The sequence below is a fragment of the Podarcis liolepis genome (assembly GCF_965112155.1).
Source record: "Podarcis liolepis genome assembly, chromosome: Z".
In the NCBI taxonomy this organism is placed as follows: Eukaryota; Metazoa; Chordata; class Lepidosauria; order Squamata; family Lacertidae; genus Podarcis; species Podarcis liolepis.
In genome coordinates, this window is record NC_139570.1 from 2,259,805 (window position 1) to 2,278,174 (window position 18,370).

The following is an 18,370-nucleotide window of genomic DNA, read 5'->3' on the forward strand; positions in this document are numbered from 1 at the left end:
TAGAAGAAATGGAAGCGATCCATCGTCAGCTCCAACTCAACTTAGAAAGGGCCAAGGAAGAATATAAGAGGCTGGCAGACAAAAACAGAAGGGAAGGTGAAACCATAAGGGTGGGGGATCAGGTGTGGCTGTCAACCCAAGGGTTGCCGTTCAAAGGGGGTTGTAAGAAATTAAGACCCAGGAGATTGGGTCCCTTTGAGGTCATTCAACAGGTCAACCCAGTGGCTTTCAGACTCCGGTTGCCCAATCACATGAAACTGCACCCAGTATTTCACAGGTCGTTACTGTCACCATATGAGGGGGGGGGGGAGAGAAGGGAGGTCCACACGGGGACCGGTCATAGAAGAAGGGGAATGCAGTAGCCATGTGGCTGAAATCCTCGACTCCAGGTGGAAGGGGGATCAGGTGGAGTATTTGGTTGCGTGGGAAGGGGAACCGGAGTCAGAAAACACTTGGGTAATGGCCGAGGATATCAATGACGAGGTCTTGGTAGAAACTTTCCATCAAAGGTTCCCAGGGAAACCTCAGCCGGTGGCTCTGTTCCGGAGGGAATACTTTGGCACCACCGACGAGGAGGAGGAGTTGGAAGGATTTTCGGACTCGGAGGGGGAAGGGGAAATCGACTCTGAGGAGGAGGAGTACTTAGAGACCAGAAACCGCAACAGGTGGAGAGAAATGTTCGAGACGTCGGAAGATAAAGGAAGCTCTTTCCGGGGTTTTGCCTCCTCACCGCCCATAGAGGAGGAGGTGGGAGGGGGTGAAGGGGGCCCTGGAGGGGAGGTGGATGTCAGGGAACTGCCATCGGAAGGACGGGAGGTGGAAGGGCTCACACAGGTTGGGAGAGACTCAGCAGCGGAAGAGGGAACCAGCAGGGGGAGACGAGGTGATCCGAGGGAAAGTGAGCAGGAGGGATGGCTCAGGGAGACTTCCAGCAAGGGTAGTGGGGAGGTTTCAGGACCTCCTGTAGGGACACCCACCCCTCGCCGGAAACTGTCACGCAGAGAGTCCAGAAGACGTGTTTCCGTTAAGGAGCTTTTATGTTGGAAAAGATTTCGAAAGCAACCACTTTCGGAATCTGCCAGCGACTGACGGAGCCATGCTTAAGGGGCTCCGTTACAGACAGAGTTTGCAGACTTGAGCAAACTCTGAGGGACTTGGATTTTACGCACAAGCAGCTCATCGTCCCCTCACAGCTAGTTTGTGCGGATCTCGTTATGACAGGCAGAAAGGCCCAAGGAAAGATGGGGGGCCTAGGAAGTTAGCAAGTCAAGTGAGGGTGAGTGGGTGATGGAGACAGCACCATGAGTTGGCATGGTAGGAACCTGAGAACTTAAAAAATTAAGAAGAGCCTGCTCAATCAGGATAATAACCCATCAAGTCCAGCATCCTATTCTCACAGTGGTAAAATGTTGTAATCCGCCCTGGGATCTTGAGTTGAAGGGCAGTAAGTAAGTAAGTAAGTAAGTAAGTAAGTAAGTAAGTAAACAGTAATTAACAACAACCGTGTTCTCATAGTGGCCAACCAGGTGCCCCTGTGGGAAAACCTGCAAAAAGGATTCAAGCACAAGAGCAGCTTCTGTGGTTTCCAGCAACTGGTCTTCAGAAGCACCACTGCCTCCCAGTGTGGAGGCAGAGCATAGACATCATGGCTATTAACCATCAATAGCCTAGTCTTCCATGAATTGTTTAATCCCCTTTTAATGACATCCCTGCCTCCTGTGGGAGGTCTTGAAGATCATATGAGGAAATCCTGCTAGTTGTTTCATGACAAGTGGATTTCAGTGAATTATCTGGAAGCCGGCCTTCTTGGAGAGAGAAGCCGGCATCAGGAATGCCCTCCCTTGGGCCATTAGCAAGGCAGCAACATTAATAACCATTAAGAGCCTCTTAAGAACATATGTTTATCCTAGCTTTCCTCTTTTAGTTTTATTTCTCTACTGCTCAGGTTTATTTGTGCCTGGTGGCAATGATTAGGGCTGGATGATATACTGTCCAAAACCAGTTTGAAGTCCATATTACAATATTGGTTTCACAGTACTTGACCTGGCACTATACTGTTAGTCATTATGTGCGTGTGCACGTGTGCCAAACTATAGTGGGCCCTAGGGGTCCAAGCACCTGCCAAAATTTTCTTGTAGGTGCTCAGCACCCACACTGCAGGGCCCCCAGTGCAACTTCTGGTGCCTCGCAAGACCTCGGAACCTGACTTCCAGTGCCAGAAACACCACTACTGAGACAATGTCCTTCCCCGTCATGTTGAATCTGCCTTATGCCTAGCTCATTATTTTCTCTCTAGGGTTTGGTGCAGGGTTTCCCTCAAACCTCTGCAAGTTGCTCCCTTTAATGCTGGGGACTGAACCTGGGACCTTCTAGATTAGGGGTAGGCAACCTAAGGCCCGTGGGCCGGATGCGGCCCAATCGCCTTCTCAGTCCGGCCCATGGATGGTCCAGGAATCCACGTGTTTTTACATGAGTGGAATGTGTGTTTTTATTTAAAATGCATCTCTGGGTTATTTGTGGGGCCTGCCTGGTGTTTTTACTTGAGTAGAATGTGTGCTTTTATTAAAAATGCATCTCTGGGTTATTTGTGGGGCATAGAAATTCATTCATCTGCGCCCCCCCCCCAAATATAGTGTGGCCCACCACATGGTCTGAGGGACGATGGACCAGCCCACAGCTGACCCCTGTTCTAGATGCAAAGCACATGCTCTAGTAGTGGGGTACAAACCCTCCCACAACCACCAGCAGCAATTATATTGTCCTTAATGGGTTGAAAAATGTGCACTCTATTTGATGGCTTGGCCTATGTGAACTGCAGTTCAGTCCATTCCTTCTTCCTGAATACTTCTTGGTAGTGGTGCCTGCCCTGTGAATGCCCTCCCATCAGATGTCAAAGAAATAAACAACTATATGACATTTAGAAGTCATCTGAAGGCAGCCCTGTTCAGGGAAGTTTTTAATGACTGATGTTTTAATGTATTTTTAATCTTTTGTTGGAAGCCACCCAGAGTGGGCAGGGTATAAATAATAAATTAAATAATTTGTTAATTTATTAAATAAATAATTTACTAAATAAATAAATAAATTATTATTGTTGTTGTTGTTGTTGTTATTGTTATTATTATTATTATTATTATTATTATTATTATTATTATTATTATTATTATTTATCATTATCTCCTGAGCAAGAGCGAACTGGAGCATACAACCCTGTGTCTAATCCAACCTCTATGGCCAAGGCCTGAGGTCAAGGATAAAAGTTGCATGGTGATCCATGAGTAGTTTGGATGTTTATGGCAACTCTTTTGGAACACAGAAGTTTGTCCACAAAAAGTTAATGTTGCTATCCATTCTGTGCTTTTGTTAAGAGTCACCCGACAGTGACCTAGATATGCACCCTCATAACCCTGAAATCCTGAAGCTCTACAGGGTGCCGTTTACAGAGAGGGGAAACTTGCTGCCCCAGATGGGCCAGCTCAGCATTATCTTGGATTCAGCAAAAGCAGAAAGCAGTTGTCAGAAACTGAGTTAGTTGGCTTAAGAACCAATCCTGCATGCTTTTAACTGAAATGCATTGGGTGCGAAAAACAAGCTGATCAGTTTAAGAAGCATTGGCTGCACAGCAGTGTTTGTCAAAAATTTTACCGGGTACAGAATGTACCAGCTGATTTGAAGTTGCAGTTGATTTGTCATGAAGCTTCCCAGCAGGGATTTCCCAAACCCAGCCCTGCCCCAGATGTACCTACTGAAGTGAACCGTTCCAGAACCATGGAAAAGAAATCTAATTAATGTGTAAAAGGGAAACAAAAAGGAATCAATAATATATATAGTCAGTTTTCAATTAACACAGTACATATACCGTGCAACACAAACGGACACAGGAGGTTTTTGAAGTAAGCTGAATCCCAAAGGATCTTGAAGAAGCAACCTCAAAATGAGATGTACAGGCCTGTGGATCAGCTCAGGTGCCTCAGAGCTTTCTGGTGAAAAACAGGCAGGCAATGCATTGTGTTTCTGTAAAGGTAAAGGACCCCTGGATGGTTAAGCCCGTCAAAGGTGACTATGGGGTTGTGGCACTCATCTCGCTTTTCAGGCCGAAGGACCTGGCATTTCTCCAGACAGCTTTCTGAGTCATGTGGCCAGCATGACTGAACCGCTTCTGATGCACTGAGGACCATGTTTCTGTACATCACAATGAAGGAAACTTTTGCAAATGAGTTGAGTGTGCAAGTGTCTATACATTCTAAACTCTTTAGGTGCGGCAAAGGGGTTTCAAAAGGTTAGTTGGTATTAGGGTTAGTAAGACTGTGTTTTGGAGTTAATTCCATGCTTTGCTTTTGACGAAGAGGACTGTAGCCCACAGATGCTCATGCTGTAATAATTGTGTTAGTCTTTTAAAGAACCACAATATTATTTTTAGTGTTTGAAGCCTTCCTGTGATGGAAATGTTCAAATAATATCTGCCCCCTCCCTGAGTGCTTAGGAGTTGCAGAATGCACAAAAGTTATGATGGATCAATAATAACTAAATATCAGCCTTTTAAGCCACTCAGCTGAGGACTTACCTTGGCCTCTCTGAAGTTTCGGTTTGGCAAAGGTCATTGGCAAATTTAATGGAATGTAGTGCTCGTGGTTACAGATTGTCTGCAGGAATTCAAACTTGTATTCCAGCAACAGCTAGATGCGGAGGAGGAAAAAACCAAAAACCACAAACATAGTTTTAATGCACACTAATCTGTGACACTAATCATCTTCTTGCCTCCACAAGTCTGGCCATGTTACCTTTGGGTCTTTGGGGCTGAATCCAGAAATGTAGTCATTGATCAAGTTGAAAATAAATCCCCGGTCCATGAATGTCAAGCATCGCTGCAAAAGATAAAAAGAAAAGAAAAGAAAAGAAAAGAATGTGCTCTGTCACAGTCTGCAGAAAAATAGCTTCCAACCTATTTCACAGCACACCCTGAAAAAAGCTCCCTGGAGCATCTTGGAACTTCTATCTGTGGGGCTTAAATCTTAGGAGTGAGGATAATGAGCTGCTAGATTCAAACAGGCAAATCTACTAGCCGCCCATAGGCCCTTTACCTGCACCCTTCAAGAACAGAGGAAGCAGGGGGCCTGGCCTTTCCTGCCCTACAGGACCACCTTTGGAAGTGGTTGGGAAGATGGCTATCCTATTGCCTCTCTGTCTTTTCTTCACCAAGCTAAACATCCCCAACTCCCTTAAAAATTCTTCATAAGACTTGGCTTCCAGACCCTTTATCATATTGTCGTCCTATGCAGCTTCTCAGTATCCTTTGCAAATGTTTTGCAAAGAAACACACAGTTGCTTTCTTCTGCCTGTCCTGACCGACCCCACACTCAACATTAAGTGTTGCTGCATGACTCGAGTTCTAGTATAATGAGAGAGGAAATTTTCACCCTATCTGCAGGTCCAACAATGTCCATAATCAGAGCCGTAGCTAGGCCATCTTATGCCCCTGGCAGAATTGTCCAGATTGCGCCCCCTAGCCACAGACAAATTGGCCTTCTTTCTGCCTCTCCTCCAACACCCCCCCACACCCACTCAATTCACCCTCATTTAAAAACTTTCTTATGAGGCAATAATCGATAATTGATATGGAGATATTTTTAGCCAATTTTGGCCACACCACACCCCCCGCATTGCCTGAACCCCTGGCGGGGGCCCACCTCACCACCCCCTCACTACAGCCCTGGCCATAATTTAATACACATCTGTCACACATACCCTGGCTACACTGTGGAACTCTAAACGAGCTATTGCTTCAGCAGTTATTCCATTCAGATATGTGAGATCCACCCCTTCCTGGGCCTTCAGCTGGGCCCAGGAGGTTATTACATGTGCTTCCTCTCCTTCCAACTAGACTCATGTGAGGCTAGTTTTGCATGCCCTGAAGATCCTGCTTGGCACATAGTCTCTCTCGAGTCCCTGGAGTGAGTGCGTGGGTGGGGTTGTGGCGCTCAACAGCAAGCCAAGGACCCAGGGAACTGGTGCAGAGACCAGTTGCTGGAATGGGTGGGGTCCTTCTGACAACTACTCAGGGGTTACTGGTGTTGTGGGCCTCTGTTACATAATCCTGCTCCCTTTGCTCCTCCTATAAAGAGACTCCAGATTCCAAGCCTGGGCAAAGCTGATCCCTGACTCCTTCATGAATTGCTCCCCACAAACTAAAACCCCCAAGGCTTAGAGTTTCTCTCCATAAGGAACTTGTTTGAACCCTTTCATCAGTTTGGGTTGCCCTTTTTCTGCACCTTTTCCAATTAAAAAATTTCTGGTTCGTATCCAACAATAATTAGTGCAGACCCATTGAAACTAATGACCATAACTAACTTAGGCTGATTAATTTCAATGAGTCTTCACTTGAGTAGAATTTAGTCTGCTACAATCATTTTCTTTTTTATGAGCAGGGATGCCCAAAAGCTGAACATAGTATTCCAGATTTGATTGCACCTCAGACATGGTCAAAGATGTTATTCTTAGTTCTTGTTTTCATAGTGTGTGTGTGTGTGTGTGTGTGTGTGTGTGTGTGTGGATTTGAGGGGGACGGAAAGAGCAAAAGAAACTACCAACCTTCAGGAAGTTGGCCAAGCTGAAATTGACATTTCTGGACTCCTCTGTAATCTCACTGTAGCGAATGTTCACGTGAGGGATGATGGCGAGGAGCAGAGAGTGCAAGGCGTGGTTGTAGGACTCTGGGAACCGCTGGACCCTGGGGAGCTGAAGCGGCACAAAGGGAAAGACTGGGAAAAGGCTGGGAGCACCATTTTATCATTTGCAGGATAAGATGAATTACTTACTGCATTTATCCCCCCCCCCTTTCCTCCAAAGAGCTCAAGGCAGCACACACAGTTCTCCTCCTCCCCATTTCTTCCTCACAACAGCCCTGTGAGGTTGGGAGCGAGTGATTGGCCCAAGGTCAGCCAATTAACAATGTCTGAGTTAGGGATTTGACCCCTGGTCTCCCAGGTCCCAGCCCAATGCTCTAACCAATACACCACTACTGACTTTCACCAATAGTATCCACTTTTTCAAAATTGGTTCTTTTGTGTTTTTGGTTTTCCCAGGCTGCTTTGTTTTTAAGTTTGTTTGTAAAATATATTGAAATTTTAATTAGCACTCCCCTCCTTTTTACCATGGTGTAATATTGGGGCAATCCTGAACAAATATAATAACCATGAGCTGTATCCGTCAATAAAGTGGAGCAAATCAATTTTTGTAAGGCAGGGTGAGGAGCCTGCGGCCCTCAGGATGTTGCTGGACTGCGGTTCCCATTATCCCTAACCACTGGAGATGCTGGTAGGGGCTGATGGGACTGGAGTTCAGCAACATCTGAAGGGCAACGGGGTCCTCAGCTCTGGCATATAGGTTAAAACGGTGTTTTAACCTATTCCTCCTTTTCCTGAAGGAGTAAGAATCCTTCCTTCAGTGCTGCAGGGATACGTCTTAGCAGCTTTTGCCTTAGAAGGCATTAGAGTAACTGCTTTGCATACAGAGGGTTCCAGGCTCAACCTCCTTCCTCTTCAGGTACGGCTGCCAGTCAGTGTGGGCAATACTGAGCAAGATGGAGCCATGATCTGACTCAGTGTGCATGACAGAATGACTTCCATTTAAATATACTTGGTTTTATATATATCTGTATTTATATCTATCTATCTATCTATCTATCTATCTATCTATCTATCTAGGGACACAGGTGGCGCTGTGGGTTAAACCACTGAGCCTAGGACTTGCCGATCAGAAGGTCGGCTGTTCAAATCCCTGCGACGGGGTGAGCTCCCGTTGTTCAGTCCCTGCTCCTGCCAACCTAGCAGTTCAAAAGCACGTCAAAGTGCAAGTAGATAAATAGGTACCACTCCAGTGGGAAGGTAAACGGCGTTTCCGTGCGCTGCTCTGGTTCGCCAGAAGCGGCTTAGTCATGCTGGCCACATGACCTGGAAGCTGTACGCCGGCTCCCTTGGCCAATAAAGTGAGATGAGCGCCGCAACCCCAGAGTCGGTCACAACTGGACCTAATGGTCAGGGGTCCCTTTATCTTTATCTATCTATCTATCTATCTATCTATCTATCTATCTATCTATCTTAAAGTGAGAGACACCTTTCTAGTTGATCCAAAGCATTAACTGATTAATCTACCTGATTTAAAGATGAGATGCTGCAGCCCTAAAAATAATGGAAATAAGTCGCACCTATCCCCAATATTTCTAGTTGTCATTTATGTTGGGAGGAAGATTTGTGATGTGGAGCTAGAGGAAGCATAATTGCACTACGATTGCTGAGCACCTCCTGCTAGCCCTGAAGCGGCTGCTTTTGTCTTTACCTTAATCTTGTTCTCATCCAGGAGGTACATAGCCATTGACTTGGCCAGAGCTTCAAAGAAAAACCACGAATACTGGAATAAACCAGGAGAAACACAGAGATACATTCACTAAGCAAGAGCAAATCACAGTGATTCTCAGCCTGGAAGAATCTGGATTGGCAATGGCCACACAATGAGTGCTGCGATGCATCTTTCATGATCAAGCCCAGCACCCTTGGCCAGACTGGCCTTAGCTGTTACACTGGCAGGATGTGCCCACTGGAGCTGGTAGGGTGGAAGGCAGGGAGGCCAACAGTAGGTGGCGCCAAAGCCAGTGAAAAGCAGAGCTAACCCATTCTGATTTTGCCATTCTCCTCCTCCACTTCCTCTCTGCACCGTGGCGGCCTTTGAGCTCTCAAATCTCAGCAGAGCCCTGTGCAATGCTAAAATTCAGTGCTCCCCCACCTCTCATGCTCCCTTCTATAGCAATGTTTTGGCACGCCTGCAGTGTGACCATACCAGTTGCGCCACCGTAAAACTGCCTCTGCTCTGCAGGGTTCTACAGTGGCAACACTAAGGGAGAGGGAGCTAACAGCCAGTGCTCCCTCAGGCTGAGGTTAGTGGGGCAATGCCCCATTCACACTAATGAACCAGCTTCCACTGAGTGGGTGCAAATAAAATCCTGCCTTGTCTTGTCTCACCTTCAGCATCTTATTGATGGCCAAGAAATCTGCCGACTGCTTCAAAATTGTTGCCATTGCGACAGCCAAGATTTCGTGTGTAGTCTTTGAGTGAGGCACAACAGGCTTCTCGGGCCGAAAGCAATACTGAAAAAGAGTGTGTGCCACGCATCATCAGAGAGGGCTCCCCAGTCACAGAGGAGAGAACACAGGGACCTAAGAATGGACTGCATTCCAACCAGTCCAGCATCCTATTCTCACAGTGGCCACCCAGATGCCCCAATGGGAAACCCAAAAGCAGAACTTGAGCACAAGAGCCCTCTCTGCTCCTGTGTCTTCCAGAAACGGCCATTCGGAAGCACTACTGCTCCCAACTGTGGAGGCAGAGAGCAGTCATTGATGGTGCTCTCCTCCACAAATTTGTTTAATCCTCTTATAAGAACCTAAGAACCGCAGCCAGCACTTACCTTTATGAAAGCCCTCAAGTAATGGTCAAGGCCTTCCTCATGGCATCTGGACACAATATGGAGGAGAACCCTGAGGAAGAACAGAAAGTTTGAATGTGAGGCAGGATCTGCGAAGGAGGGCCGCTTCTGCATGTTCCTTCTGGAAAAGCAGCTCCACCTACTTATTGGGTAAGTACACTCCCAAGTTCTCTCCTGGGGGAGAGGTGAGGCAGCAAGACCACCTCCATCAGCCAAGATGCCTTTTTGGCTCCTCCCACCCCCACCACAAAAATGTCCCCATCAGTTGCCAATCCATGGGGTTGCATTCGAGGGAGACGTGAAAGGCAGCAAGCCCCACCCACTGACTCTGCTGCAGACTCTAACAATGTGGGTTTCTCAAAGCTTGGGATTATGGCTTCACTGATCTATGACAAACAGTATACTATCACCAAAAACTTACATGGTACAGTTGACAGCAATTTCTTCCTCTTGTGTCCGGGTGGTGAGGACTCTAAAGAGTTGCGTAAGGACCACAGGCAGAAACTGTATCATCACTTGGATATCCATGGCATGTAGGCACTGAAACACACGCGTTTATTTTAAAAGCATTTGCAAATTGTAAAATTTGTATTTTAAATCCTCTAGGCAGTATACAAAGACACAACATGAAAGCCAGTGTCATACACACAGGTTCACAACCAGTAAAACTAGTATTATGAAAACAGATAAAAACAGAAATCCAGCAGTGGCAGAGTACAGTAATAAGGGGCCAGGGAAAGCCTGGGCAAATGAATATAATAAAATAGATACTTTATTTTTATTTCACAAAAGTTATGTACCACTTGACAGTGAACAAGCAAGCAAGCAAGCAAACAAACAAACCACAAAGCGGTATATGGGGAAAAAATGAAATGGCCAGGAAAAAAGAGCTGGATTATTAAAAAAATTCAAAAATAATTAAAATCAACGCTAAGCTAGAACCCAGATTGAAGCGCACATCCACATTCTGCAGGAGGGGGACCCCGTTAGTGTTGGGTCTCATGGACGGGCCAGAGGAACCGTTCCAGCTCACCTTCAGATATTTAACAAGTTCTCCTGGGACTTCTTTGGCTCCTGCTTGAATCATCTGGCAATACTGGAAGAATTTATGGAGGTGGAGATCCTGAAAGGAACAGAGAAGCTCAGTTCACAGCCTTCTCTTGTGCCTTATTCATCCCACTGATTTTCACCCAAGACCAGCAGCCTTCAGACATGGCGTTCCTGCCAAGGCTGAGGGAAGGGGCATGGCCTGTGGAGGAGAGGTGGCTTGTGGAGCTGTGGCCTCCAAAGCACCCCAGGGGCCAAATGTGGAATTTTCCCACCCAAGCCTTATAAGATGGAAAAAATGCCACTTCATTTTCAATAGTTACCCTTAGAATGGTTATAGATCCTTCATTTTTTTTAAAAAAAGAACCCATCAAGAAAAGGCTGAGTTGCACTTACTTGGGTGTAAATGGTTGACTCCAAATGGAGCTTGATCTTGAAGAGAGCCTTTGCCCCATCAACCCATTTGACATCAATACTTGGCTGCAACAAAAGTGAGGGCGGGAGAGAGAAGAGGAGAAAGTGTCACGTTTGAATTTGGCTAAAGAGGTTCAGTTCACCTCGCAAGGCAGCTTTGCTCAGCCCGGCATGAAAAAGTATAAAAAAGTCATCTTCATGCACAAAATTCAGAAAGAAGATTGAAATAAAGTGTTGGTGGCGGGGAGGATTTGACGCAATCCTCAAACTGTAGTTTGGTATCTCAATCTTTTTCAGTAGATTTTGGATCTGTGGGTAGTCCATGGGGTACAGAATTACTGCCTTCACTCTTCAGGCCGGAGGGCTGGCCTCTTCAGAGATTGCAGTTTCCCACAAAAGGGGTAGGACCTAGGGGAGCTGAGACGAGCCTCCTGTTTGCTTGTATCCATCCATCTCTGCCTGTTAGTGCTAGCAGATGGGCGAGTTTTAATACTATGCAACAGTGGGCTCCAATGCAACTGCTGCATTTGTTGCATGACAGATTCTGCTGTCTATTGCACCACGAAGTTATTAGCAACCTGCTCATGCATTCTCTTGCGAAATTATTGTCAGTGGGCACCAGCTGTGTCAGCTAGGGAGGGCTGAAGCACTCCCCCCCCCCCGCCACCCGAGGTTCCTAGGAGGGTGCCAGGCCCCATCAATATTGAGTGGCGATGTGGCATACCACATCAGTGTGTTGCACAACATGATGTGTGCTACATCAGTGCGTTCTGTGACATGATGCATGACATCAGATGTCAGCCCCCTCAATAGTGGGGGCAAGCCAGTTCTCCTGGCTGGCGCAAAGCATTTTGCCAGTGGATTGAGTATACTGCTAAGTGAGCACCATATTTTTCACCCTATAGGACGCACCGTCCCATAAGGCGCACCTAGTTTTTTGGGGGGAAAATAAAGGGGGAAAAATTATTTTCCCCCCAGGCGCAGGGCTGGGGAAGCACGAGCTTCCCCCGACCCCACCCCCCAGAACAGGCAGCTCTCTGCAAGCCGTGGGAGCCTGGCGCCGGGCTCCCACGGCTTGCAGAGAGCTGCGCGAAGCCTGGACGCGCTGAGCTCAGTGCGCCCAGGCTTCAGCATGCAGGCAACTCTCCGCAAGCCGTGGGAGCCGGGAGCTGGGCTCCTATGCTTGCGTAGGGGTGTGCGAAACCTGGAGAGCGAGAGGGGTCGGTGCGTCCCGACCCCTCTCGCTCTCCAGGCTTCAGCGAAAGCCTGCATTTGCCCCATAGGACGCACACACATTTCCCCTTCATTTTTGGAGGGGGAAAAGTGTGTCCTATAGGGCGAAAAATAGGGTAACTTGGCACTACAATATTATTCATACTACTACTACTATAAGTTTAGGGTCCCGGTTGTTGCAATGACTGAACCTCCCAGTGAGCTCCTCCACTGCAGATCCATTCACAAAGGCAGACATCAAATTGTATTAATGATTGAGGTGCCCCTGACTTGGACCATCATGTTACAACGTGCATTTTGAACAACAACAAAAACCCAGCACCCCTAATCCTGCAGTTAAGAAGTCTGAATGATTTCTGGTCAGAATAATTATGCAAATTAAGTTTTTGCCTTGGCTTTACCTAATGCATTCTGCTTGCGCAAATTGTCAGTTGTTTGGGGGGGAGTGTCTGAGGGGATGGGATCCTAATGAGCAGGACACAGAGAGTTTGAATCTTGCTTTAAAAAGGAATGGTGATGTCCTCAGATGATGAATTGCACACTGCATCATTTGCAAGCTCATTTGCTGTACCTTCTTAGGTGCATGGAAGACACACAGCATATCAGCACAGGTAAAATACAGTCCACGCCATCAGATTCACTTATTAGGTCTTCCTACCTTTCGAGCCTCAGAATCCCCGACACTCAGGTAGCCTGCTGGCAGATTGGCTGAAACAGGCAAGTGCTGCTCAGAGGTGATGATCCGGCCATCCTTCAGCAAAGGCAGCCAAGTAAACCCAACTGCAGAGACAGCAATGCACACAGCTGTGTAAGCATCCTTTTTAGCATGTAGGTAGAATCATGATCATGAACTTGCTTTGGGAATCACTTATATGTTACTGGAAACAAACCCATTTTTTTTCCTTCTTTTAATTTGCTAAAATGGAATTGCATTTGCCCTTTCATCACCCATTCACTTAGCTTGGAGAGGGTCCTTTTTGAGCTCCTTGAGATCTCTGTTTGTTTTAACCACCCTCAACAACTGGGTGTCATCAGCAAACTTGGTTACCTCACTGTTCACCTCTAACTGGATCATTTATGAATGCTTGGAAAGTATCTGTCTGTGGGGGGACTCCACTTTCTACATGAACTATCCACTCATTCCCCCTCTCTGCTTGGTGTTTCGTGATCGGTTCCTGATACACAGGACGACCTCTCCTCTTATCCCATGACTGCTATGCTTACACAGTCTTTGGTGAGACACTCTGTCAAAAAATGTCATCTTGTAAGGTGAGGGGAGGCAATAATAGGGTAACTAACACATTTTTGCTTGGCAAGACACAGTTATTTCTAAGAATCATTTCACATTTTGCTTTTCCCAATGCCTAAAATGGCCCAGTTTTAAGCTAACCACCTGCACACTAGAAAGACAGGTGAGGAACAGGAGGGCAGGTATCCAGTCTTGTAGTATGTGAAACTGAAACAAAGAGACGGGTACTTGACAATGGTGGTGGTGGTCCATGGAATGGATAGGACAACTCCTTTCTGACACACCTCATGCTTCCTGGATCTACCAAACACAGACTGCTTGGGTGGGAGGTGGGGAGAACAAAGGCGCGGGTTCAAGTTGTGAGCCTACCTGTTGTCTCCACGGCATCCTGCTTTTTTGCTGTCCCCTTTGTGTTAATTTCGCAGCTGACGTGATAGAAGGTGAAAAGCAGGTGATGCTTTTGATGGAGGTGGATTGGGAGTTCAATTTTAATCTAAAATGACATAATGAGAGTGATGCTGCATTCGTGAGTGCTGAGATGCAGTTTAAACTACTCTTTAAGAAACAAGAAAAAAATGGGGGGAGGGGGAAGGACCAACATGGCATTGCATTCATCATCTCTCTTGTTAATCTGGAAATCCCTCCTAAACTGACTTCCTGCCCAAATTTCTTACCCTGCAAAGCCTTCAATGGTCTTCCCATCATTAGAAGTGTCATGCTGGACAAGGTCAGAGGACCGATCTTGTACAGCATCCTGTTCTCACAGTGACGAACCAGGCTGCCATTGTTGTTGTTGTTAAAATCTGTATACTGCCCTATACCTGCAAGGTCTCAGGGTAGTTACAACACAAACCCAAAATAAAAAAACACAAAATAAAGCAACCCAATAAACCCACCCTCCCCAAACACATTTTAAAAGGGCATTAGATATCAATCAGCCAAAGATCTGGTTAAAGAGGAACATTTTTGCCCATGCAATCATGATCATTGACTTCCTTCCCCCCACACTTCCGTGGTTCTATATATTTACCCACTATGGCTGCATATTCTGATTACTCTATAGGTTTTGTTCTCCTCCCTCCTCATCATATCTTTATATACTTTAAACTGCTGAATTTACTCCAACCCTGCTAATGTTTTAACCTGTTTAACAAGATTCTTCAGCTATATTCAGATATTGTTTAAAGTATCACACCTTTCCTAAAACTCTAAAACCTGTAGCACAGATATCGAAGGCAAGGATGAGAGAAAGTCTCCTAATAGACATGAAGGAGAAACAGGCAGATGCAGGGGAGAAGGGAGGAAAGAGACTTAAATAACAGGACAACAGTTTAATTCTTTTAACTCAAAAGCAGCATCCCAGAACCCTTGCTCCCTGCTCCCAAAGACGGATATGGATAAAATGACCGGACTTTGGTAATTTTAACAAGGCCACTGTTTGGCACCCTCAAATGAATATTTTCAATTCTTCTCAATTTTGCTCTACCTCGGCTCAGCACCCTGTGAAGGAAAGCTGTTAACACACTGGCTGTGGGACGGAAGCTCCCTGGCTCTGGCAGGGTCCTAGAGCCCTTCACTCCTTCCCAAAGCTGGACAGTGCCAGGGCTCCGGCATCATCCCAGACCCCTTGCGCCCCCCTTTCATTTTCTCAGTTATGGGTCTTCTCAATTTTATGTCACCTCGGGTAATGTCCAGGCAACTGCTATAACTTAAGAGGTCTAAATCACATAAATTCTTACTTATCTACAAAATATTGTTAAGAGTTTTATTATATACAGATGATTTTTAAATTAGCATGCTTTCTCTAAAACAAAACCTGCAGAAGTAATTGGTTGAATAGATATCAAAGGTCAGGGAATAAATAGACATGAGGGAGATGCAGTGTAGGCACAGGGTTTGTTTTTATTTTTTAACTCAGAGGTTAAAAAAATAAATCCCAGTATATTTTTCCACTAGCTGCACTTCCAAACAAGTTTCAGCTGGGGGCAGCAGCCGTTCAAAAGCCAGGGCTGGAGAGCAACTTGGGTTTTTGGAGGCAGTGCAGAAAGGACTTCCTGCTTTTGTGTTGCCAGCAGGGAGGGGAGTAAATAAATAAATGGAGAGCAGAGGAAACCCACTTTCCATTTTTTAATTTCTCCCACCTCCACCCCACACGTGTGCAAACATGCAATTGCATAAGGTTTCTTCTTCTTCTTTGATGATCACTCTTAGTAAAATTGTCTTCCATGAACATGATCTGTCCGTAGGTGACTGTGGAGGCCAATTCTGGGTCCACAAAAAGCAATGATTCTTCAACATCAGCTTCGTTGGACTGGTCATGTTGTTCAGATGCCTGATTATTGTCTTCCAAAGCGACTACTATATTCTGAACTTGAACATGGAAAGCGTAATGCTGGTGGTCAACAAAAGAGGTTTAAAGACTTTCTCAAGGCAAATTGAAAAAATGAAGTATAAGCATTGTAGCCTTATTGGAGTTCACCGATTGGGTCTGCGTTGCTCCGGGACAGGAGGAAGGAAGTCAAATGACACCCAGTTGGTTCAAAGAGTTTATTCTGCTCTCCAGATAGCAGAAGGCACTTGAGTGATCAAGTCCACAGCAAGTCCAAAGAAATGACAAGTTTCATGCAGTATATAAATCCTCCAGGCACCTCTCCCCCTTCCCCAGGCACGTCAGCTTGTACATGCAGGTTGACATCACAGATGTTCCTGCTCCAGCGCTCTTAACCACAAAAGGGATTTCCTTCCTGCACTCCTGACCATAAAAGGATATTCCTGTTCTTACACTTATCTTGGAGGCAGAGGTCACAATTTCCAAGAACACACTCTGGCGTTATTCCCAGACATGGGTCTGCGCGTCTTTGTGGTCAGCACATAAGATAAGGCACACACGCATCATCCCTGCTGTACTGGAACTTGGCAAGGTCACTCATTGCCGCCACAGACTGATAAGGGAACAGCTTTGTTCTTGTTATGGATTTTCTCAAGGCTCAAGTTTATGCATTTTAGCTAAGGAAAAATAGGGATTTTGGTGCAGTTTAAAACTGCCTGCACAGTCCGTTTTTGGGTTTTGGGAAACCCATTCCTTCAGCATAAGGTTTACCTGGTGTTGGGAAGGCGGTGCTAAGGCTCTGACAGCCTCATATAGCACACCCTCACAAAGCCAGTAGGAGGAAAGGGCTCTAGGACCCTGGGCACAAGGGTTTATGTAGGATGCTCATTGCAGTTGGTCCATCTCCATGTCTTTTGAAACAGCAGAACCTCATATATGATAGAATGCATGGCCTGTAGGACATGTTTTTCTTCTAAGGTACATTCCTCCTGAGGTACCTAATGTTGTTCCCAATCCATTTTTCCTATTCTCATTGTAATAGTGCAATGCTATTTCACATATACAAAAATCTGAAGTGCTGCAAAACTGAGATGATCCACATGGGGGCACCAAACATCGAACTAGCACCTGGTGCCATTTTGTGAAAGATTACAAACTGTGTCCATTTTGTGTGGCTTTTGGAGGGCGGGCTCTGGAATGATGCCAGAGCCCAGGCCCCGCCTTCCTTAAGCTGGAAGTCTAGCAAGTGCTTGTCCAGCTTTGGGAAGGCGGGAAGGGCTCTAGGACCCTGCCAGAGCCAGGGAGCTTCCTTCCCACAGCCAAAGTGGTGCTGCGCAGTTTTCCTACTCAGGGCACTGGGCACTGCAGTGGCACAAAATTGAGAAGGTCCATGAATGAGAAGATTCATTTGGTGGATGCAAACCAAAGTCTGTCCATTTTGTCTGCCATCCTAAAGCCAGGTTAACCTTATGTCATTACATCTTTGTGCAGGTGTCTGTATTTATGTTTGGGTGGGGGGATAAATAAATGGAGACTTTGTTTCCTTTGCTCTCCATTTCTTTATTTACACACACTCCTCCATGGGTGAAGGGGAGCCTCCCCCTCTAAATCAAGTAAATATATACAAATACTTAACTAACTGATCAATTGCATCGCAGATAACTCGGTTGCCCCTCCAACATAAAACTTGACCACTATAAATAAATCCTGGCTACACCCATGTCCTCCTCTGCGTCACATGCCAAGCCGACTAAGCTGGGACTTGCTTGAAAGAGCAGCGACTGGAAAAATGAAGTGGGGTTATTTGCTTCTGAGTTAAATAATAATAATAATAATAATTAAAAAATTCCCCTGCTGTTTAAGCCTCTTTCCTCCCTTCTCCCCTTCTGTCTGCCTGTGTCTTGTTATTAAGGGAGCCATCTCTCACCTTACCTTTGGCATCTATGCTACTAATTACTTCTACAGGCTGAATTCTAGAGAAAGCATGCTAATTTTAAAATTATCTGTATATAAAATAACAGCGTAATAATACATTCAATATATATAATAATGTATATGTTTTCAACCCCTAAGCCGTAATAGTTGCAGACATTATTCCATTCTCCTCTACATTGTTCCATCCTTATTTCAGACATGGTGTTATATCAGTATATCGCAATGTTAGCTGGAAACATATCACGATGTCGGAAGCCAGACATCGCCCAGCCCTAGTTGCAGCTTGATGAGTTTTGGACCTTTGTTTATGTAGGATACTCATCTCCATGCCTGTTCAATTAGAAGAACCTCATTATATACTACATGGTCAGAAAGACCTGCATTTCTTGTAGGGTGTATTCCTCCTGAGGTACTTAACACTGTTTCCAGTCCATTATTGCAGTTCTCATAGGCAATGCCATTTCACACATCCAAAAATCTGAGGTGTTGCAAAACTAAGAAGGTCCACCTGAGGGCACCAAACATTGCACTAGTACCTGGCGCCATGTTGTGAAATATTACAAATGCCCTACATCTTGTGTGGCTTTTGGAGGGAGGGCTCTAGGATGCTACCAGAGCCCTGGCACCAGAGTCTAGTTTCCTCCGCAGGGCACCGAGCAAATCCACATTTGAGATTTGTTTAGGA

General features: G+C 45.8%; 1 protein-coding gene and 1 long non-coding RNA gene across 3 annotated transcripts in view; one reads left to right on the forward strand and one right to left on the reverse strand.

Moving 5' to 3' along the window:
* Positions 1–18,370, forward strand: part of LOC310698904 — a 400,562-nt gene that overhangs the window by 116,206 nt on the left and 265,986 nt on the right. The gene's annotated exons all lie outside the window — the stretch shown is intronic.
* The window catches only part of DOCK11 (dedicator of cytokinesis 11), a 162,846-nt gene that overhangs the window by 58,946 nt on the left and 85,530 nt on the right, over positions 1–18,370 (reverse strand). For both annotated transcript variants that reach the window (XM_083486178.1, XM_083486177.1), the window contains 11 exons: positions 13,791–13,914; positions 12,831–12,952; positions 10,922–11,005; positions 10,512–10,601; positions 9,900–10,018; positions 9,461–9,530; positions 9,015–9,140; positions 8,335–8,406; positions 6,589–6,735; positions 4,782–4,865; positions 4,565–4,676 (listed from right to left, as the gene is read on the reverse strand). In XM_083486178.1, the coding sequence (XP_083342304.1) occupies positions 4,565–4,676; positions 4,782–4,865; positions 6,589–6,735; positions 8,335–8,406; positions 9,015–9,140; positions 9,461–9,530; positions 9,900–10,018; positions 10,512–10,601; positions 10,922–11,005; positions 12,831–12,952; positions 13,791–13,914 (1,150 nt within the window). The remainder of the gene's footprint in view (positions 1–4,564; positions 4,677–4,781; positions 4,866–6,588; positions 6,736–8,334; positions 8,407–9,014; positions 9,141–9,460; positions 9,531–9,899; positions 10,019–10,511; positions 10,602–10,921; positions 11,006–12,830; positions 12,953–13,790; positions 13,915–18,370) is intronic.